Below are 22,254 nucleotides of genomic sequence, written 5' to 3'. Positions count from 1 at the left end.
AATAATAATAATAATAATAATAATAATAATATATTATTTACTTGTGTGACCTTTTGCAAATTACTAAACCTCCTTAAAACTTCATTTCCTCTTCTCTAATAGGGATAAGAGCACCTAGTTGATAATACTGTTATAGGATTAAATTAAACCATGTAGAGCTCTTAGAATATAGTGTGTCTGGCACAATAAATATTATAGAATAATAACAGTAATAAATTGTTATAGCCTTATGCAAAATTCTTCTTTAAGAATGCATTCAGATCTTCTACCTGGCTTTTCGGGGTCTCCATTATTCCGTGACATAGAACAAAACAAAAAAAGAGCGAATTCATCTAGAAGCTTTACTTCTTCATTTTCCCCCACTGGTGTCTGACCTTGAGCCATTGTGTTTTCAGCCCTGCTATAAACTGCTGTGAGATCAGTCCAATTTTATGTAAGAGTTTTCTGAACCTTTGGCTTGTTCAATTTGAAGCTGCTTGTGAATGTAACTTTGTTCAAAGAGCTGACAGAGATAGCTGCGAGTGAAAACTCCTTGGCTTAAAATTGAGCCGCTGCTGGGCATGATGGCTCATGCCTGTAATCCCAGCACTTTAAGATAAGGCCTAAGCGGGTGGATCACTAGAGCTCTGGAGTTTGAGACCAGCCTGGGCAACATGCAAGACTCCATCTCTATTTTTTTATTTAGAAAATAAATACATAAATAAAAATGAGCCTCACTTTTTGACCTAATTGAAAGCAGGTGATAAAAATGTATACATTGCGATCAGGTGCAGTGGCTCACACTTGTAATCCCAGCTCTTTGGGAGGTCGAGGCAGGCAGATCACCTGAAGTCAGGAGTTCAAGACCAGCCTGGCCAACATGGTGAAACTTTGTCTCTGCTAAAAATACAAAAATTAGCCGAGTGTGGTGGCATGTGCCTGTAATCCCAGCTACCTGGGAGGCTGAGGCAGGAGAATTACTTGAACTTGGGAGGCTGAGGTTGCAGTGAGCTGAGATCACGCCACTGCACTCCTGCCGAGGTGACAGAGCAAAACTCCGTCTCAAAAAAAAAAAGTATACGTTGCACTTATTGAAACACTTTGGATCTTTCAGGAGGACATTCCTTTTCTCCATTCAGAGCCCTTTGTTTTCTTTGGGGTATAGCAACAGTTCCTTCTGTGGGAGCTCTTGTGGCATGGCCCCTGTGGCATTGTCTGTCCTCATATGACATCATTCTCATGGTTCTTTTCGGGTTTCTCATGCTGGCATTGTTTCGGCGGGGAATTCTCTCCTGCAGCACACGGATCCTGACTACTCAGCTGCCTATGTCGTCATAGAAACTGATGCAGAAGATGGAATCAAGGGGTGTGGAATCACCTTCACTCTGGGAAAAGGCACTGAAGTTGGTGAGTTGAAGATTCTCTCAAGGTTCCAGAATGCTTAATTTTCAGATGTGATTCTAACTTAGATTTTTAGATTCATTAGAATCTTGATTTAGATTCAGTTCCAATCTTGTTTTTCTCTGTGTTTAACTGCTCAAAGTGAGTAAAAACAGTGTTTCATGGTTTGTTATTTATTTCACTGGGAGAAATTTAAAAGTGACAGAATTTGGCCTCTCTCCTTGCAATCATCTCTAGTCTGTTAGAAAATCCTTGACTTTTAGTCTGTTTCTCTGTGTCAAATGACAGCTACAAGGATGTTTTTCACCTGCCTTTCACCCGGGGCCACTGTCGAGCTTTAACAACCTGCCATGGGTGAGTAACCAAGGGCAAGGAGAGGGAGGAGATGTGAGTTCCCACAGCAAAAAAAGGCTCATTGTGATGTGCACAGTGAGTCTACTCACTTTTCTACATATATTTCTTTTTTTTTTTTTTTTTTTGAGACAGAGTCTCACTCTGTCGCCCAGGCTGGAGTGCAGTGGCACAATCTCAACTCACTGCAACCTCTGCCTCCTGGGTTTAAGCAATTCTCCTGCCTTAGCCTCCCGAGAAGCTGAGATTACAGGCACCCACCACCACGCCCAGCCAATTTTTGTATTTTTAGTAGAGATGGGGTTTCACCATGTTTGGTCAGGCTGGTCTCCTGACTTCAGATGATCTGCCCACCTGGGCCTCTCAAAGTGGTAGGATTACAGGCACAAACCACCACTCCAAGCCAGGCTGTTCTTGCATTGCTATAAAGGAGTACCAGAGACTGGGTAATTTATAAAGAAAAAGAGGCTTAATTGCCTCATGGTTCTGCAGGTTTTCCAGAAAGCATGGTGCCAGCTGCTCAGCTTCTAGGGAAGCTTCAGGACACTCACAGTCATGGTGGAAGGCGAGGGGGGAGCAGACACGTCCTATGTTGAAAGCAAGAGCAAGAGAAAGAGAGTGGGGAGGTGCTACACGCTTTTAAGCCACTAGATCTCACGAGAACTCACTCACTGTCTCAAGGCCAGTACCAATGGGATGGTGCTAAACCATTCATGAGAAATCCACCTCCATGATCTAATCACCTCCCACCAGGCCCCACCTCCAACACTGGGGATTACATTTCAACATGAAAATTGTGCAGAATGTCTAACCCATATTATCTTCACTCTGTCCAAACGGCTCAGGGAAGGCTTCAGAGCAGAAGTATTGCTTTGAGGTGAGTCTCGAAGAGCCAACAGGAATTTGCCAGGCAGAGAGAGGAGACCATACTGTGAGTCAGTCCCCCTTTTCTCTATTAAGTAAACAATTTACTGTTAAAGTTTTCCCCAAAATAGTAACCACTTACTAAGATAGAGCTGTGAGCTATGTTTCTGCTTATCCTGCAACTTTAATTATCTCTTGTTTGTAAGTTGAGTATTGATGAAGCTGCTGTCTTTCTCCATCCTGCAAACCCTACAACACACCCCCCCAAAGGTTGGATAAAACTTAGCGAGCTGGCCGGGCGCGGTGGCTCAAGCCTGTAATCCCAGCACTTTGGGAGGCCGAGGCGGGTGGATCACGAGGTCAGGAGATCGAGACTATCCTGGCTAACATGGTGAAACCCCGTCTCTACTAAAAATACAAAAAACTAGCCGGGCGTGGTGGTGGGCGCGTGTAGTCTCAGCTACTTGAGAGGCTGAGGCGGGAGAATGGCGTGAACCCGGGAGGCGGAGCTTGCAGTGAGCCGAGATCACGCCACTGCACTCCAGCCTGGGAGACACAGCGAGACTCCGTCTCAAAAAAAAAAAAAGGCCATTGGACCCACTCTCTGTTAACAGCCAAGACTTTAAACTTTGCCGACTCAGGCACACGTGGAGGGGCCCTGGGCACTAAGATAGATAAGAAGCTCTTCTGGGATGGGTGCTGAGCTCAGTGTTCAGGGCCTTCACTCCCCGTCCGCTCCTCCATTCCCAGCCCTACACCACTGTCTTGGTGGATGTCTCAGGCAGGGGTAAATCAATTTCCATCTCTCCATGACTTTAATTAATGACTCTTTTATGCTAAGGTTTTTGGCTTCTGCCTTTTTCAGACCACAACATGACAGAACCCATTCTAACTTTAACCTTGCTACATATTTCAGGTGACTCACTGCAGTCTCGCTAAATGTGTTACACGGCACTCACACTGAAGATGAAAAATGCCATTAGCTCATCCTGGTTCTTCTGCTTACTTACCTTATCATCCGTTTATGATTAAAAAAACATAGGGTTACTGTGAAGAGAGTGCTTGTGTGTGAGACAGAGAGGGAGGGCTGTTTTTCAAATGTATAGAATACACCAATATAGTTTTTGGTTGGGTATTTTTTAAAATCATGTCTTTGTTAAATTTACTTAATTAATATTCATTTTTTATCCTTCTTTATGTTTTTAAAGTTTTTATTATTGATTAATTGATTTGAGATAAGATCTTGCTCTGTCACCCAGCCTGGAGTATAGTGGTGCAATCACGGCTCATGCAGCCTTGACCTTCCAAACTCAAATGATTGTCCCACCTCAGCTTCCCAAGTAGCTGGGACCACAGGCACAAGCCACCACGCCTAGCTAATGTTTTGGTTTTTTGTTTTGTTTTGTTTTTGAGAGACAGAGTCTTGCTCTGTTGCCCAGGGTGGAGTGGAGTGGTGCCATCTTGCCTCACTGCACCCTCCAGCTCTGGGTTCAAATGATTCTCCTGCCTCAGCTTCCCAAGTATCTGGGACTACAGGTATGTGCCACCATGCCTAGCTAATTTTTGTATTTTTAATAGAGACAGGGTTTCACTATATGTTGGCCAGGCTGGTCTTGAACTCCTGACCTCAGGTGATCCGCCTACCTCAGCCTCCCAAAGTGGTAGGATTACAGGTGTGAGCCACCACACTTGACCTGGGTTTGGCTTTGTTTTGCTTTTTTCTTTAAAAAAAAAATTATTATTATTATTTTTTTTTGAGATGGAGTTTTGCTCTTGTTGCCAAGGCTGGAGTGCAGTGGCATGATCTCTGCTCACTGCAACCTACCCACCTCTCAGGTTCAAGCGATTCTCCTGCCTCAGCCTCCAAAGTAGCTGGCACTACAGGTGCCTGCAACCATGCCGGGCTAATTTTTGTATTTTTTGTAGAGACAGGGTTTCATCATTTTGCCCAGACTGGTCTTGAACTCCTGAGTTCAAGCAATCCACTGCCTCAGCCTCCCAAAGTGATGGGATTGCAGGCATAAGCCATAAGCCACCATGACTGGCCTGTTTCTGTTCTATTTTATTTATTTATTTATTTTTTTTTTTTTTTTTTTTTGAGATGGAGTCTCGCTCTGTCGCCCAGGCTGGAGTGCAGTGGCCAGATCTCAGCTCACTGCAAGCTCCGCCTCCCGGGTTCACGCCATTCTCCTGCCTCAGCCTCCCAAGTAGCTGGGACTGCAGGCACCCGCCACCTCGCCCGGCTAGTTTTTTGTACTTTTTAGTAGAGACGGGGTTTCACCGTATTAACCAGGATGGTCTCGATCTCCTGACCTCGTGATCCGCCCGTCTCAGCCTCCCAAAGTGCTGGGATTACAGGCTTGAGCCACCGCGCCCGGCCTATTTTATTTATTTAGTTAGTTATTTTTGTGACAGAGTCTTACTCTGTCTCCCAGGCTGGAGTGCAGTGACGTGATCTCGGCTCACTGCAACCTCCACCTCCTGGGTTCAAGTGATTCTCCTGCCTCAGCCTCCCGAGTAGCTGGGATTATAGGTGCCCACTATAATGCCAGCTAATTTTTGTATTTTTCAGTAGAAACAGGGTTTCACTGTGTTGGCCAGGTTAGTCTCGAACCCCTTACCTCAGGTGATCCACCCGCCTCAGCCTCCCAAAGTGCTGGGATTACAGGCGTGAGCAACCAGAGGCAGCCTTTTTTTTTTTTTAAGACTTAATTTGTTTTAGAGTAGTTTTAGGTTCACAGCAAAACTGAAGTTAAAACTGAAGCAAAACTTCCAGCAAAACTGGAAGTTACAAAGATTTCCCACATACCTCTGTCCCCACACAGGCACAGCCTCCCTCATTATCAACATTTCCCACATACCCCTGTCCCCATACAGCCACAGCCTCCCTCTTTATCAACATTCTGCCCGGAGTGGCCCATTTGTTGCAACTGATGAACCTGCATCGGCACATCATGATCACCCAAAGTCTGTAGTTTACAATAGGGGTCACTCTTAGTGTTGTATATTCGGTGGGTTTGGACACATATATAATAATATGTACAATGTAGACTAAGTTAGTTTTTAAAAGAATATATAGAAAAAAGAAAAAGATGTACAGAGAAATAATTTTTTTTTTTTTTTTTTTTTTTTTGGAGACAGAGGTTCGCTCTTTTTGCCCAGGCTGGAGTGCAATGGCGTGATCTCAGCTCACCACAACCTCCGCCTCCCGGGTTCAAGCGATTCTCCTGCCTCAGCCTCCCGAGTAGCTGGGATTACAGGCCTGCGCCACCACTCCGGCTAATTTTGTATTTTTAGTAGAGACGGGGTTTCTCCACGTTGGTCAGGCTGGTCTTGAGCTCCTGACCTCAGGTGATCCGCCTGCCTCAGCCTCCCAAAGTGCTGGGATTACAGGCGTGAGCCATCACGGCCGGCAAGAATTTTCAAATAGACAAAAATTTTTAAAAACCCAGCCTTAATAGTTTGTGACACCACTCTTACTTCAGACACCCACAAGTCACCCACAGACTTTACTCAATGTCCTTCCAGTGCTGGAGGCTCCAGAGAATTGAAGTCCCTGAGCAGACCCAAACAAAAGAAAACCCCCTATGTTTAGTTGGCAAGAAGCTGCCTTCAAGGGCCTTTTTTTCTTTTCCAAGTCAATTTCCTGCCACAACCAAAATTTCTTTTTTTTTTTTTTTTTTTTTTTTGAGGTGGAGTTTCACTCTTGTCACCCAGAGTGGAGTGCAGTGGCGTGATCTTGGCTGGCTCACTGCAACCTCTGCCTCCTGGGTTCAAGTGATTCTCCTGCCTCAGCCCCCCAGGTAGCTGGTATCACAGGCACGCACCACCATGCCTGGCTAATTTTTGTGTTTTTAGTAGAGACAGAGTTTCACCATGTTGATCAGGCTGGTCTTGTGCTCCTGACCTCAGGTGATCCGCCCGCCTCGGCCTCCCAAAGTGCTGGAATTACAGGCATGAGCCACCGTGCCTGGCCTCACAACCCAAATTTCTATTAAATGCCACAAATTCTAGTCTCCTGTTGAGCAAGAAAAATCCACACACTGTAGATGAATGCATAAGTGCTGCTTGTGAAGGCTGAGAGTCATAAAGATGAGATCATCCTTAGCTTTTGTTAAGTGCATTTGGTATTGTGACGTGAACCAGAGGTATGCTTCAGTCAGTGATTTATAGCAACAATCAAATCGCCAAGACGGTGGTTTGGTGTCAGTGTACCTCACTGTGAGTCACTGACTTACTTCAGATTTTCTTTAATTCAAGAGCATCCACCTTCAAGGAGTGAGGAGGATTCTGTCTTCTCACAATTCTAGGAAACGAATATCTGAACCAGAATGATTGTGTATCCCATTAACAAAAGCCCTAGAGAACCTGGAATGGCTGGTTCAGCCCTAACTGCTACATGTGACCACAAGTGTGCAGTCATCCCAGAGCTGTTTCACCCTTAGCCAGGCATGTGCTAAAAGCTTGGGGAGGCCGGACGCAGTGGCTCACGCTTGTAATCCCAGCTCTTTGGGAGGCCGAGGCGGGCGGATCACGAGGTCAGGAGATCGAAACTATCCTGGCTAACACGGTGAAACGCCGTCTCTACTAAAAATACAAAACATTAGCGGGGCGTGGTAGCAGGCGCCTGTAGTCCCAGCTACTCGGGAGGCTGAGGCAGGAAAACGGCGTGAACCCGGGGGATGGAGCTTGCAGTGAGCCGAGATCGGGTCTCTGCACTCCAGCCTGGGAGACAAAGCAAGACTCTGTCTCAAAAAAAAAAAAAAAAAAAAAAAAGGCCGGGCGCAGTGGCTCAAGCCTGTAATCCCAGCACTTTGGAAGGCCGAGACGGGTGGATCACGAGGTCAGGAGATCGAGACCATCCTGGCTAACACGGTGAAACCCCGTCTCTACTACAAAAATACAAAAAAAACTAGCTGGGCGAGGTGGCGGGCGCCTGTAGTCCCAGCTACTCCGGAGGCTGAGGCAGGCGAATGGCGTGAACCCGGGAGGCGGCACTTGCAGTGAGCTGAGATCCGGCCACTGCACACCAGCCTGGGCGACTGAGCGAGACTCTGTCTCAAGGGAAAAAAAAAAAACAAAAACTTGGGGCATCACATTCTTTCTTTTTCTTGAGATGGAGTTTCACTCTTGTTGCCCAGGCTGGAGTGCAATAATACAGTCTCGGCTCACTGCAACCTCCACCTCCTGGGTTCAAGTGATTCTCCTCCCTCCGCCTCCCAAGTAGCTGGGATTACAGGCACCCGCCACCATGCCCAGCTAATTTTTGTATTTTTAGTAGGGGCAGGGTTTCACTATGTTGGCCAAGCTGGTGTCAAACTCTTGACCTCAGGTGATCCACCGGCCTCCGCCTCCCAAAATGCTGGAATTACAGACATGAGCCACCGTGCCCAGCCTGGGGCACCACTTTCATAGTGTCCTTCTCAGGATCTTATTGACAGTAAAACTGTACCTCTACAACTGTCCTATTAAATGACTGAAAACTTTTACTATTGAATCCATGGCAGCACCAAACAAATTTATCAAAATGTTTTGGAATACGTTCCTTTCTTTGAAGCTAAGTTGATGGCTTGATTCAATTATTGTGGCCATGTACACAACATAGGCTAAATGTTTCCTAGAATTGGCAAAGGATCAAAGGGTTACTTTACTTATTCATCATCTTAAACAACACAAGAAAGCCTTCTTCTTCTTCTTCTTCTTCTTATTATTATTATTATTATTATTATTTGAGACAGGGTCCAGCTCTGTCACTCTGTCACTCAGGCTGGAGTGCAGTGGCACAATCTCAGCTTACTGCAACCTCTGCGTCCAGAGGTCAAGTGATCCTCCCACCTCAGCATCCCGAGTAGCTGGGACCACCATGCCCGGCTAATTTTTGTATTTTTTGTAGAGATGGTGTCTTGCCACACTTCCCAGGCTGGTCTCGAATTCCCGAGCTCAAGTGATCTGCCCATCTCAGCCTCCCAAAGTACTGGCATTACAGGAGTGAATGCCAGGTCCAAGAAATCCTTTTAAAGTAAAATACCACAGGACGTGGTGGCTCACACCTGTAGTCCCAACACTTTGGGAGGCCGGGGTGGGAGGATCGCTTGAGCCCAGAGTTCTAGAACCTCTCTACCTGCTGCCCCATGCAACACAGCAAGACCTTGTCACTACAAAAAATTTAAGCATTAGCTGGTGTGGTGGTATGTGTAGGTCCTAGCTACTAGGAGGCTGAGACAAAAAGATTACTTGAGACTAGGCATTCAAGATTACAGTGAGGTGCTGGGTGCAGTGTCTCACCCCTATAATCCCAGCAATTTGGGTGGCCGAGGCAGGTGGATCACTTGAGTTCAGGAGTTCGAGACCAGCCTGGGAGGCATGGTGAAACCCCATCTCTACCAAAAATACAAGAAATTAGCTGGGCATGGTGGCTGGAGCCTGTGGTCCCAGCTATTCAGGAGGCTGAGGTGGAAGGATCACTTGAACCCAGGAGGTGGGGATTGGAGTGAACCAAGGTCCTGCCACTGTACTCCAGGCAGGGTGACAGAGTGAGACCCTATCTCTAAAAAATAATAATAATAATTAAAGGTACCAAAAATAAATAATTGATGGTAATGCTAACACAAATTAAATTTAACCTTCAAATTACTTATGAGAAATGTAGTATATCATAAGAAAGTCAATAGTAAGAAATTTCATGTTTGTAGACAGTGTTTTCATGTATTTTAACATTTTGCAAATAGCATGCTAATTGCAAATTCATTTTATTTAATCTTTAATAGTTTATATTGTGAATTCAAGGCATCTTCTATACTTGTCAATAATAAAAAGGCATTTCTCTTTTTAAAAATTCTATTAAGTCAGCCTTCTTATTCCTTAGGAACATGAACCAGCATGGTTTGGTTTTGAATCTGATTGTTTAAACACTTTACAAAGTAAATAGGAAAATAATTTGGGAACATTATTTAAACTTGTCAATCTATGATTCTGTTTTTCATGTGACAGCCAATCACAATGTGTTCTCTACTCAGGAAGTTTAGCTCAGTATATGGATTAACACCTGTTCTACTTGTGTGATATTTCTTATGACAACCACAGAAAACATATATGGGGCCGGGCACAGTGGCTCATGCCTGTAATCCCAGAACTTTGGGAGACCAAGGCGGGTGGATCCCTTGAGTCCAAGAATTTGAGACCAGCCTGGGCAGCATGTCAAAACTGCATCTCTACAAAAAATACCAAAATTAGCCAGGCTTGGCGGCACATACCTGTAATCCCAGCTACTCAGGAAGCTGAGGTGGGAGGATCACCTGAGCCGGGGAAGTCAAGGTTGTGGTGAGCCGTGATTGTGCCACTGCACTCCAGCCTGGGTGACAGAGTAATACTCTGACAAAAAATAAAAATAAAAATAAAAATAAAATAAAAAAAGAAAAGAAAAGAACAGAACGGCTGGGCGTGGTGGCTCACACCTGTAATCACAGCACTTTGGGAGGCCGAGGCGGGAGGATCACGAGGTCAGGAGATCGCAACCATCCTGGCTAACACGGTGAAACCCCATCTCTACTAAAAATACAAAAGCAAAATTAGCCGGGCGTGGTGGCAGGCGCCTGTAGTCACAGCTCCTGGGGAGGCTGAGGCTGGAGAATGGTGTGAACCTGGGAGGCGGAGTTTGCAGTGAGCCAAGATCACGCCACTGCACTCCAGCCTGGGTGACAGAGCTAGACTCAAAAAAAAAAAAAAAAAACATATTTAATGCAATTTTTAAAAGAATATACCTTTGAGATGGAGTCTTGCTCTTGTTGCCCAGGCTGGAGTGCAATGGCACAATCTCGGCTCACTGCAACCTCTGCCTCCTGGGTTCAAGCGATTCTCCTGCCTCAGCCTCCTGAGTAGCTGGAATTACAGGTGCGCACCACTGTGCCCTGCTAATTTTTGTATTTTCAGTAGAGACAAGGTTTCGCCATGTTGGCCAGGCTGATCTGGAACTACTGATCTCAAGTTGTCTGCCTGCCTCGGCCTCCCAAAGTGTTGAGGTTGCAGGCATGAGCCACCGCACCTGGTCTAGATTTCATTTTTTTCATAAAATGTTCACATTTGTTTGTTTGTGATGTTTTCGGGTGTTAATTTCTTGACCTAATATAAAAACATAAACAAGAGTTCAATCCTTTTTAAATAGTTGTCTGTGCTGTCAATGCCCTCGCCCACCATGTGCTCAACAAGGACCTCAAGGACATTGTTGGTGACTTCAGAGGCTTCTATAGGCAGCTGACGAGTGATGGGCAGCTCAGATGGGTAAGGGACCTATTTCGTAAAATGCTTATATAAGTAATACTACCAAGGTCTGAGATATCCTTTGAGTGCAACAAATGTGAGATGGGTTTATTTGTTTGTTTGTTTATTTTTTGAGATGGAGTCTCACTCTGTCGCCCAGGTTGGAGTACAGTGGCGCGATCTCAGCTCACTGCAACCTCTGCCTCCTGGGTTCAGGCAATTCTCCTGCTTCAGCCTCCTGAGTAGCTGGGACTACAGATGCGCACTACCACACCCAGCTAATTTTTATAATTTTAGTAGAGATGGTGTTTGGCCATGTTGGCCAGGCTGGTCTTGAACTCCTGCCCTTGAGTGATTCGCCCTCCTCAGCCTCCCAAAGTGCTGGGATTACAGGCATGAGCCACCACACCCGGCCTAGAGATGGCTTTATAATTTTAAAGTAAAGTATAAGTATAAATTTAAAGTATAAATAAAGTATATAATATAGTATATTATATACTATATATAGTATATATATAATATATTATATATAATATAAATAATATATATAATATAAAATAAAGTATATAATATAGTGTATATATAGTATATATATAAAGTATAAAATAAAGTATAAATTTAAAGTATAAATAAAGTATAAACTTTATTCAGCTAAATTTGGGCTTGAGTCATTTAGATCATCAGTATTTTGAGGTAAACAAGTCATTTCTGTAAGACTGATGATCTAAATGACTCAAGCCCAAATTTAGCTGAATAAAATGTTCTACTAAGGAGATGAGGTCCTGAGATTTGGGTCTTGAGAGCTATCTCTTCTCTAAGGACCTCATCTCATCCTCCCTGAATTGAGAAATGGTTTAGAGATAAACTACTGAATGGGCAATCTTTTTATGGAGAAATAATGTGAGTAGTATTAGAGATAGAAGAGAAGGTCATTAAAGAGAAAACAGTAAGAGAAGAACAAATTTAAAAAGATGGAAGACCATCGTGCCTTTTATGTGCATAGCTTGGTATTTGAACTGTAAATTCAAGGCATGAGAAAGTTAGACTCTGGAGAAAGGATTCTAACACAGTAAGGTGAATTCAATACCCTGACCTTTGTCTTTGTCCCACGATATCGGATTTTGTCTTTTCCTAACTCAGTTCAGTCTCCCATCCATGCACAGAGAAGGGCACAAGAGAATGTACTTTCAATAGTGCCTGGGATTTCATATTTTACTTTATACACAGAATATTAAACTTACCTTGAAAGATGTCACCTTGAAGAAGTTCCCACTGGCTGAATCTGGGACAATTTGAGCATCCAAATAAATATGATAGTAATGGCTTATGACCCATTGAATAAAATCCATGAGTCCATTCAGATAATGAACTATCGGCTGGGCACAGTAGCTCATGCCTGTAATCCCAGCACCTTGGGGCTGAAGCAGGAGGATCACTTAAGGCCAGGAGTTCAAGACCAGCCTGGGCAGCATAGTGAGACCCCCATCTGTACTTTTTAAAAATAAAAATAATAAAATAAAATTTTTTAAGGAGATAATAAATAACAAGGTCAAGCCCACCATTACAGCTGATTAAAATCTAATAAATATAAAAGGAATAATAACATCAGAAAATCACCATAACTGTCATAGCTACAATTAATTGAGGCAAGAGTCATCAAGGGATGCCCAAATTTTGGGACAATAATAACCTCCTTACTTGGAAAATGAAATGGTAACTTCACAGTGGAGAAACCAAATGGACACTAAGTTACCCAAGTGGTAAAAGTTAACAACCCTAATAATAAAACAAATGACATAATCACTTATGTAGTATTTATGCCAAAAAAATGTATTACCTGAATCTAATCATGAAGGAACTGATGATCAGCCCAAATTGAGGGATGCTGTACAAATCAACTGGCCTGTACTCTTTTAAAATGCTAATAACATTTATTTTTTTTTTTTTTTTTTTTTTTTTTTTTGAGACAGAGTCTTGCTCTGTCACCCAAGCTGGAGTGCAGTGGCACGATCCTGGCTCACTGAAAGCTCCGCCTCCTGGGTTCACGCCATTCTCCTGCCTCAGCCTCCCGAGTAGCTGGGACTACAGGCGCCCGCCACTGCGCCCAGCTCATTTTTTGTATTTTTAGTAGAGACGGGGTTTCACCGTGGTCTCGATCTCCTGACCTTGTGATCCGCCCGCCTCGGCCTCCCAAAGTGCTGGGATTACAGGCGTGAGCCACCGCGCCCGGCCTGCTAATAACATTTAAAGAAGAAGAAGAAAAATTACTCCAGGTAAAAAGAAACTAAAGAGGCATGACGACTAAATGCAATATGTGATCCCAGATGGGATATGGATTAGGGTCAAATAAAATACATTATAGGAAAAAACCATTTGATTGACATTTGATTATGGACTGGGCTTTATTTTTTTATTTTTTTATTTTTTGAGACGGAGTCTCGCTCTGTCACCCAGGCTGGAGTGCAGTGGCCGGATCTCAGCTCACTGCAAGCTCCGCCTCCCGGGTTCACGCCATTCTCCTGCCTCAGCCTCCCGAGTAGCTGGGACTACAGGCGCCTGCCACCTCGCCCAGCTAAGTTTTTTTTGTATTTTTAGTAGAGACGGGGTTTCACTGTGTTAGCCAGGATGGTCTCGATCTCCTGACCTTGTGATCCGCCTGTCTCGGCCTCCCAAAGTGCTGGGATTACAGGCTTGAGCCACCGCGCCCGGCCTGGACTGGGCTTTAGATAACAGTATTCTATCAATGTTGTATTCCCTGAGTGTGATCATTGTACTATGGTTATGGAAGAAAATATCCTTGTTTTCAGGAACTATACACTGATGTATTTAGGGTAAAAAGAGCATGATATTTGCAACTTTATTCAAATGGTTCAGAAAAAAAGTACGTGTGTGTGTGTTCATATGTATATACATACATATACATATATACACATACATATACATATATATGTGTGTGTATATATATAGAGAGAGAGAGAAGAGAGGAAAACACAGGTGTTTTTCCTGCTATTCTTGAAACTCTTCAATGGGTTAGCAACTGTTTGTTTTTTTTTTAAACTTAACCTTTAGGTGGGTTGGTGGGTTACTATTGCTGCCTTTTAATTCTTGAGATGTGTCCCTGGATGGAAGACCTAAATATCTTTCTCTTTTTTTTTTTTTTTTTTTTTTTGAGACAGACTTTTGCTCTGTTGCCCAGGCTGGAGTGCAGTGGTGCCATCTCGGCTCACTGCAATCTCCGCCTTCTGGGTTCGAGTGATCCTCTCACCTCAGCCTCTGGAGTAGGGACTACAGGCACACACCACCACACCTGGCTCATTTTTCTATTTTCAGTAGAGACAGGGTTTCACCAGGTTGGCCAGGCTGGTCGTGGTCCCAAAGTCCTGGGATTAGAGGCGTGAGCCATCACACCCAGCCCTCTTTTTCATTTCTAAAGTGCTGTTGTACTTTGCTTCCTAACCAGATTGGTCCAGAGAAGGGCGTGGTGCACCTGGCGACAGCGGCTGTCCTAAATGCGGTGTGGGACTTGTGGGCCAAGCAGGAGGGAAAGGTAACTCCTCTCACAAACGCTTAGGAGGCCCCTGGGAACTGCACCACACTGACTTTCCCTACGCCCAGAGGAGAGACAGACACACTGCAGCCCCCAAAAGGAAATACAGAGAATTGCTTTGGTGTTGTTTTCTCCCCTGAGAGGTTTTGGCAGTAGGTAGGGAACTGCAGGAGGAGGAGAAAGAGGGGATGGGATGGCGGAAGGCGCAGGCAGCAGTAGAGGTGGGTGTAGGGACCCGGTGGCTGAGAGCCAGCATTTACTGCCAATGCATTTACTGTCAGGAAAAAAATGGGGACTTTACACATATATCTTACAAATCCTTTCTTTTTTACTTCAAGCCTGTCTGGAAGTTACTTGTGGACATGGTGAGTAGGATCGTTAATGTTACAATTGTTTCTGTAAATGAAATGGATTTCATGAATGACATGCCATTTGATGATCAGTAAATATATTCAGGACTATCTGTTGATCACTATGGTGATGATAAAGCAAAAAGCCAATAAAACATGACATTCCTTTTCTGATATCTGATGTAACGGATAGCTGTGCTCATGCAGGCAGTGTGGCACGAGGGGAAGCAGTGAGGGGGTCTTGCCTCCCCCACCGTGCATCTGTAACACACAATGCCAGTTCTCTGAGCCTCCGTTGCCTGACTATGACAAGAGGATCATCCTAACTTCTCTAGGAACCTCACAAAATTAAAGATCAATGAGAAAACCAACTCTTAAACTCTGAAAAGCAAGATGTGATGATATTATGAAGATATTATCCAGGCCAGGCGTGGTGGCTCAAGCCTGTAATCCCAGCACTTTGGAAGGCTGAAGGATGGCTTGAGCCCATGAGTTTCAGGCTGCAGTGAGCTGTAATTGCACCACAGCACTCAGGTGAGAGAGCAAGACCCTGTCTCAAAAAAAGAAAAAAGAAAAAATACTATCCAGTCACTATGACACCAAGAGTAAGATGAGGCCATTGTAGCCTCTACTGTACAGTTGCAGCAGGGAAGGAGCTCAACAGTGAGTTCTAAAGCTATGCACTTGACTGTTTTCTTTCTCCTTGACCTTTTCATAGCAGGGGTGAGCAACTGGATGCTGAGGAGGAAAAAACTGGGCAAATTAAAGGGGAATGAGCTTCAGACCTGTGCAGAGCTGGCTGTGAGTCCAGGTTTCACTGCTCACCAGCTGCATGACCTTGAGCATGTGACTTCCCCACTCTGAGCTGTGGTGGCCTCAGTGCAACACCTGGGTGGTGGTTAAAAACCTCGTGATCCACAAATGAAGGCCCTTGTTATTAGTTGGCAAAAAATTAAGGAAAAACAAAGAACACCATGGCCTTGAAGAGTGTTAGGCAGGAGACTACTCCTCCTCTGGTGGAAAGTGGAGACAGGAAGCTGTCACATCGCCTCTGACATGGAGAGTAGCTTCGGGGCCATCCGTAGGGGAAGGACACAGAGCTCTTGAGCCCCCTTCCAGACTCAAGGCCGGCCTTTTACAGTGCTGGAGGAGGTAGCCACCAAAAGGGAATGATTTGCAGGCCACCAGAAATGTGTTTGAGGTCCCACCTGTGGACTCTCCGTTTTTGGATCCTGTTCCCTTTCAATGACAGTACTCTCTTGTTTTCTTTATTGTTGTTGTTGCTGTGGACTCTCCGTTTTTGGATCCTGTTCCCTTTCAATGCCAGTACTCTCTTGTTTTCTTTATTGTTGTTGTTGTTATTGTTTGTTTGTTTGTTCGTTTGTTTTGAGATGGAGTTTCCTTTTTGTCACCCAGGCTGGAGTGCAGTGGCGTGATCTCAGCTCACTGCAACCTCCACCTCCCGGGTTCAAGCGATTCTCCTGCCTCAGCCTCCTGAGTAGCTGGGATTACAGGCTTGTAATGCCACCATGCCCAGCTAATTGTATTTTTAGTAAAGATGGGGTTTCACCATATTGGTCAGGCTGGGCTCAAACTCCTGACCTCAGGTGATCCACCCGTCTCAGCCTCCCAAAGTGCTGGGATTACAGATGTGAGCCACTGCACCTGGCCCAGAACTCTTGGAAATAGAATCTCAGGTTTGAAAGAGATTTTAGGATTTTCGACAGTTGTGGTAGAGTATCACTGGTCACTATAAGATGTTAGTGGGAATGGAACTACTGGCTGTTTTCCAACTGACTGTTCCGTCAGGGTGGGGAGAGGTCTCAGCACGAATCCCCAGCCTCGTAGCTCACCGTGGACAGCCCTGCGGTGTGAAGCTGATGTATAGTGATGCCAGGCATTCATCTCCCCACTGAGCTCCTGCTGAGTGTTTGCCTGGGGCCATGCCCTCCTTCCAGGAAGCCATGTTAGCTGGAAAGAACAGGGTAGGGGCGGGTGCAAGGGACCAGAGCGTCAGTGTCTGAGGGCTTTGTCAGGGCAGTGAGGAGCCACTAAAGGACTCTACACTTAGGAATGACAGAGTCAAACAATTTAACAAAGCCCTAAAGGTCCCTGCCAGGAAAGAATGAGCCCCATGTGTCACCATAAGCAACTTCTTAGAAACATAACCCACCCCTGTCATCCCAGCACTTTGGGAGGCCAAGGAGGGAGGATTGAAGCCAGGAGCTCAAGATCAACCTGGTCAACATAGTGAGACCCCATCTCTACAAAAATAAAAAAGCTAGGCATAGTGGCACACACCTGGAGTCCCAGCTCCTCAGTCGCAGGAGGCTGAGGCAGGAGGATCACATAAGCCCAGGAGACTGAGGCTGCAGTGAGCTATGATGGCATCACTGCACTCCAGCCTGGGCAACAGAGTGAGACCTTGTCTCTAAAAGAATAATAATAAATAATTTTTTAAAACAAAATATAACCCACCTTAGAATTGATTCAGGCCTCTTCCCCTCCTATCACGTTGCCAGGATCCCAGGACGCTGGTGTCCTGCATAGATTTCAGGTACATCACCGATGTCCTGACTGAGGAGGATGCCCTAGGTGAGTTTGGAAGCTTTCTCGGGTGCACAATGTGCACATACAGTAGTGGCATGCTTTGTTGCCTAAAATAGTGAGTGATGCTTTTTATTTCTTCCAGAAATACTGCAGAAAGGTCAAGTTGGTAAAAAAGAAAGAGGTAGGTTGTAAGAAATTTTTCTTCATTGTTTTTGCTAACATTGTCCACTTTTGAGTGCCCCTGTCCTTTTTGGGGACACATTGTCCTCCCAAATGCCCCGTGCTGAGTAGCTAGGCCCTCAAATCAACATTCAGGTCTGCATGGTGAAGCCTCCTGAGTATGACCTCTGACTGCAGAGTTTGCCTCAGCCACTGCTGAAAGGAAGTTTGGCTTTAGGATTACACTGCAGGGAGGGCCCTTGGGGAGCAGGGCAGTCTGTGAGGGTATTGTGACCACCTGGGTTTCACATCCTAGTAATTTGTGGCTGGGTGTGTGTAAAAGGCCAGGTCAGGAGAACAGCTGGACTCTCCAGGGGAAACAGCTTAGCTACAGGCACTTCCAATTCTGAAGGGCAAAGTGTTGACGGTGCTGTGTTTTCACAGAGAAGCAAATGCTGGCACAAGGCTACCCTGCTTACACCACCTCGTGCGCCTGGCTGGGGTACTCAGATGACACGTTGAAGCAGGTGGGCATTTTAACCTGGCTTTGTAAACAGGCTGAATGGGGAGAAACCAACCTGTTTTTCCCTCTGTGGTCACACCACTACTCTCAGTACCTCGCTTCTGACACCAGACCTGTATGGTTTTCCTTCTCACGCCAACCAGTTTTCCGCTGCTTTGTGGACACCAACTGGGTGTCCTGCTATTTTACTCAATTGTGACACCATCTCCCTGGAGCTAGCCTCAGACCCCGCAGGTTAAGGGCTCAGTCTTGGAGGACTGGCCCATGGCAGATGCCAATCACAAGTCCACGTTGTCATCTGTGCTTCTGACTGGCTTTACCTCCGATTAGAGGTTCCCACAAACCCCGCTTTGAGTTCAGTCATTTGGTGGAATGGCTCATGGAATTCAGGGAAACACTACTTATGTTTACTCATTTATTATAAAGGATGCAACTTAAGAACAGCCAAACTGAAGAGACACGTAGGACAAGGTGTGAGGAGTGGGTACAGAGCTTCCATGTCCCCTCCAGGTGAGCCACGCCCCCACCACCTCCACGTGTTCACCAACCTGGAAGCTCTCTGAACCCTGTCCCCTGGGGGTTTTATGGAGGCTTCAGTATTTAAGTGTGATTCAGTATTTGGCCATTGGCCATCAATTCAACCTTTAGCCCCCTCCCCTCCCCAGAGATCTGGGAATAGGCTAAAGTTTCCAACCCACCATCATGCCTTTCAGGTCTTTCTTGTCCCCAGCCCCATCCTGAAGCTACATAGGGGACCTCAGCAGGGCTGTCTCATTCACATACAAAAGACACTCCTGTTACTCAGGAGATGCCAAGGGTTTTAGGGGCTGTGTGCTAGGAAATAGGGGAGCAGCAATGGGGGCAGAGACCAAATATATATTCCTTCTCATGTCACATGGGCTTTAGATTCCAGCCTCTCCGGGAGAAATTTAATATTTTCTTGTTCACCTTTCTGAATCATTTTGGCTGAGGGCGGTGGCTCATGCCTGTAATACCAGCATTTTGGGAGGCTAAGGTGGGTGGATCACCTGAGGTCAGAAGTTCGAAACCAGCCTGGCCAACATGGCGAAACCCTGTCTCTACTAAAAATACAAAAAATTAGCTGGGCGTGGTAACGTGCATCTGTAATCCCAGCTACTCAGGAGGCTGAGGCAGGAGAATCACTTGAACCTGGGAGGCGGTGGTTACAATGAGCCGAGATCACACCACTGCACTCCAACCTGGGCGACAGAGCAAGACTCCATCTCAAAAAACAACAAAAAAAAAGTATTTTTTCTCGTTCTGAAGGTACACAAGCAAATGCAAAGTCATTCACCTTTTGGACCCTGGGACTCTGTGACTTAGTGAATCACCTTGGGCTCTGGAAGGTGACAGCCTAGGGTATGATTCCCAGGCAGCACCAGCGGCAGACCCACTGCAAGATGGAGAAATAATGCCTATTTCATGCGGTGGTTTTGAGGATTCAGATACATGCTGTAAGTTGTGTCATGCTCAAGGCCTCCTGGCTGGCACACGGCATGGAGTCGGCACGTGGTTGATTTATTACTGTTTCTCCTTACGCTGTGCCTACTTTTAAAGAGTGAGGAGAGAGGGGCTGGCTTCTGCACGTTACTCTTACATCGTTCTGTGGATGCCACAGAATATTCTAGCTTTAAAAAGAGAAAGATCAATGCTTTATTCTCCTTCCAGGAAGGTTGTGACCATTAAAAAAATGGTTCCCATAGAGATGAGGAAAGAAAGTCACCCTACAAGTAAAAAGTGATCTCTGTCAACCAAGCTGTTTCTGCTGTTAATTTCAACAACACATGAGTGTTACTCTGGTCTGTGCTATAACCGTAGTACTTGTGAAATGGATCAGCAATGACTGATGTCCTGGTCAGACCAAGGGGCTCTCTCCAGTGTATGACCCTGTGCTCCTTTCCCACAGCTCTGTGCCCAGGCGCTGAAGGACGGCTGGACCAGGTGAGTGTGATGATGGACCTGACTTGCCCAGTTGGTGGCAGGAGAGACTCAGGCAGTGGAGGGGAGCCAAGGAGTAAAAGGCACCCACGGGTTAGGATCACTGTGGCTCATAGGGATGCATAAGAGAAGTTTCCCCTTAGGCCAGGCTCTTTCTCTAAAGGCAGGATGTGTGTCCTCATTAGAATTCTAGGACATCAGAGTGGAAAGAGGCTTGGGAGATTGTTGATTTCAGGCACTAACCTAGAATAGAAATCCAGTCTTTACCATCAGTAAATAGCGTTGATTCAGCTTCTGCATGAACACCTCCAGAGGCAGCGAGCTTAACTTGGTTAGGCACTTTCCATTCTTTGAGGGCTCTAAGTATTAGGCCGGTCTTGTCTTCTCTTTTGAGACGAAGTTTCACTCTCGTCACCCAGGCTGGAGTGAGTGGCGCAGTCTGCTCACTGCAACCTCCACCTCCCAGGTTCAAGCCATTCTTCTGCCTCAGCCTCCTGAGTAGCTGGGATTACAGGCACCTGCCACCACACGTGGCTAAATTTTGTATTTGTAATAGAGACAAGCTTTTGCCATGTTGATGAGGCTGGTCCTGAACCCCTGACCTCAGGTGATCCGCCTGCCTCAGCCTCCCAGTGCTGGGATTACAGGCGTGAGCCACCGCACCCAGCCAGGTGGGTCTTTGATGTCAGGGACCCTTTGCTTCCATGTAATTCCCAGCCAGAGGTCCCAGTTCCCAAGAGCCAGGCTGTTCCTCTTCCACTTGAGTGACAACCTTCCTCTCCCTCCAGGCCACCTGCTTTCCACACTGCTCATCTGCGCTTCTCCCTTCTGACTCTTGCCTGTGCAGGTAAAGACCTCTGGCCATCCTAAGACCTTCTCTGGATGAGCCTCGATGGTTGACGACCCTGCGTCCTGACACAGGGCAGGATGCAGAGGGACCATCATCTCTCTTGACCCAGTCATTGTGCGTCCCTCAGCGCAGCTCATGGTGGCACTTTTTGCCTGTGACATGTCACCAGGCTTCCTATCTGACTTGCAGCCACTCTGGCCCCTGAGCCTCCTGCTACTCAGTGTATCCTGTGGAGCAGGAGCTCCAGCATCACCTGGGAGCTTGTCAGAAATGCAGCCTGGGCCTCTCCCCAGACCCGCTGCATGGGAATCTGCATTGGAACAAAAGCCCCGATTGATTCCTGTGCACACTTAAGTTGGAGAGGCACTGAATTCTTGTTAATGCCTCAGCTAAATAAAGGGTTGAGGAGTGAGAGCTTGAAGGAGGCAGCATGAAGCCATGGAAAGAGGCGGTGGCATCTGATGGAACTGAAATCACATCTTGCCTTTTCCCCTCACCCCCTGCAAGTACTTGCTGTGTGGTCATGAGTAAATTGCTCAGCCTCTCTGAACTTCATTTTCTGTCTATCAGTAGAAATAATATGAGCTTGGGTCCTCCTCAAAGTTGCCATATCTCAGAAGGACCAGCACAGGGCAGGATTCAGAGCAGCTGCTGTAAGTGCTGGCTGCTTGCCCGCCCTCTACATACCCGGGGGAGGCTGCAGCAACGTATCTGGTAAGGCAGAGAAGGCTGTGGGGAGATTTAAAGGGCCACTTCTCAGCACAGGAAGCCTGGCACTCAGAGCCTAAGGCCAGCCACCCTCTCTGGAGCATCACGGATCATGTAGTTGAAGCCCCTAGCTGGCACAGAAGAGAATGGCAGGTGCTTGAGAGTGTGCCGCAGGCACTCTGTAAGCTGGGGCTCTTTGCAAAGCAGCCGGAGGACTTCAGCCAGGGAGGTGCACAAGGAGGATAGGCTGGCGTTCAAGGGGGCAGATGCTGGCCTCCTTGTGGTGGTGTCCCCTCCTTCACCTGCCAGTGCCCACACTGAAGCCAGCAACACACCCTTCTGACAGCAGCGTCACGGGGTGTGGACGTAGAGGCCCGTGTCTCGAGAGATAGCTGGACATCCACACAGATTAAGGAGCTCCTGATAAGTGTCTGGATGTGGTGTAAAGGAGACCTCTGCACGCAGGATCCAGCTGCACTTTGCTATTCCCTAGTTATGTGACCTCATCATTTTCCCTGCCGGAACCTCAGGCCCCTGCACTGCAGGGGACAGACCATCCCTGTGGCCTTCCTCTCACTGAGTTAATTCAAGACAGAGTTCTCCTTTGTAAACCAGACCCTTCCCATTCAGGCTATCAGAGGGTAGCTCAGCACCCCTTGTCAGCCCCGCTCTCCTTTTCAGTTCTCACTGTGGCTTTTTTGTTCTTAATTCCTTTTCATGGCACAGCAAAAACTGAGTTAATTGTATTAAAGACCTG

General features: G+C 46.2%; 1 protein-coding gene across 6 annotated transcripts in view; it reads left to right on the top strand.

Moving 5' to 3' along the window:
- The window catches only part of ENOSF1 (enolase superfamily member 1), a 37,946-nt gene that overhangs the window by 4,592 nt on the left and 11,100 nt on the right, over positions 1-22,254 (top strand). For all 6 annotated transcript variants that reach the window (XR_012427278.1, XR_012427277.1, XM_045378018.3 and 3 more), the window contains exons 2-9: positions 1,278-1,386; positions 10,757-10,872; positions 14,312-14,398; positions 14,737-14,763; positions 17,271-17,343; positions 17,441-17,479; positions 17,902-17,984; positions 19,908-19,942. Coding sequence is in view for 4 of the 6 variants with exons in the window: in XM_045378018.3 (XP_045233953.2) it covers positions 1,278-1,386; positions 10,757-10,872; positions 14,312-14,398; positions 14,737-14,763; positions 17,271-17,343; positions 17,441-17,479; positions 17,902-17,984; positions 19,908-19,942 (569 nt within the window). In the remaining 2 variants the exon portion in view is untranslated. The remainder of the gene's footprint in view (positions 1-1,277; positions 1,387-10,756; positions 10,873-14,311; positions 14,399-14,736; positions 14,764-17,270; positions 17,344-17,440; positions 17,480-17,901; positions 17,985-19,907; positions 19,943-22,254) is intronic.

Source organism: Macaca fascicularis, chromosome 18 (assembly GCF_037993035.2).
Source record: "Macaca fascicularis isolate 582-1 chromosome 18, T2T-MFA8v1.1".
In the NCBI taxonomy this organism is placed as follows: domain Eukaryota; kingdom Metazoa; phylum Chordata; class Mammalia; order Primates; family Cercopithecidae; genus Macaca; species Macaca fascicularis.
The sequence above is the reverse complement of the archived record's forward strand: the minus strand, read 5'-3'. Positions and strand labels throughout refer to the sequence as shown.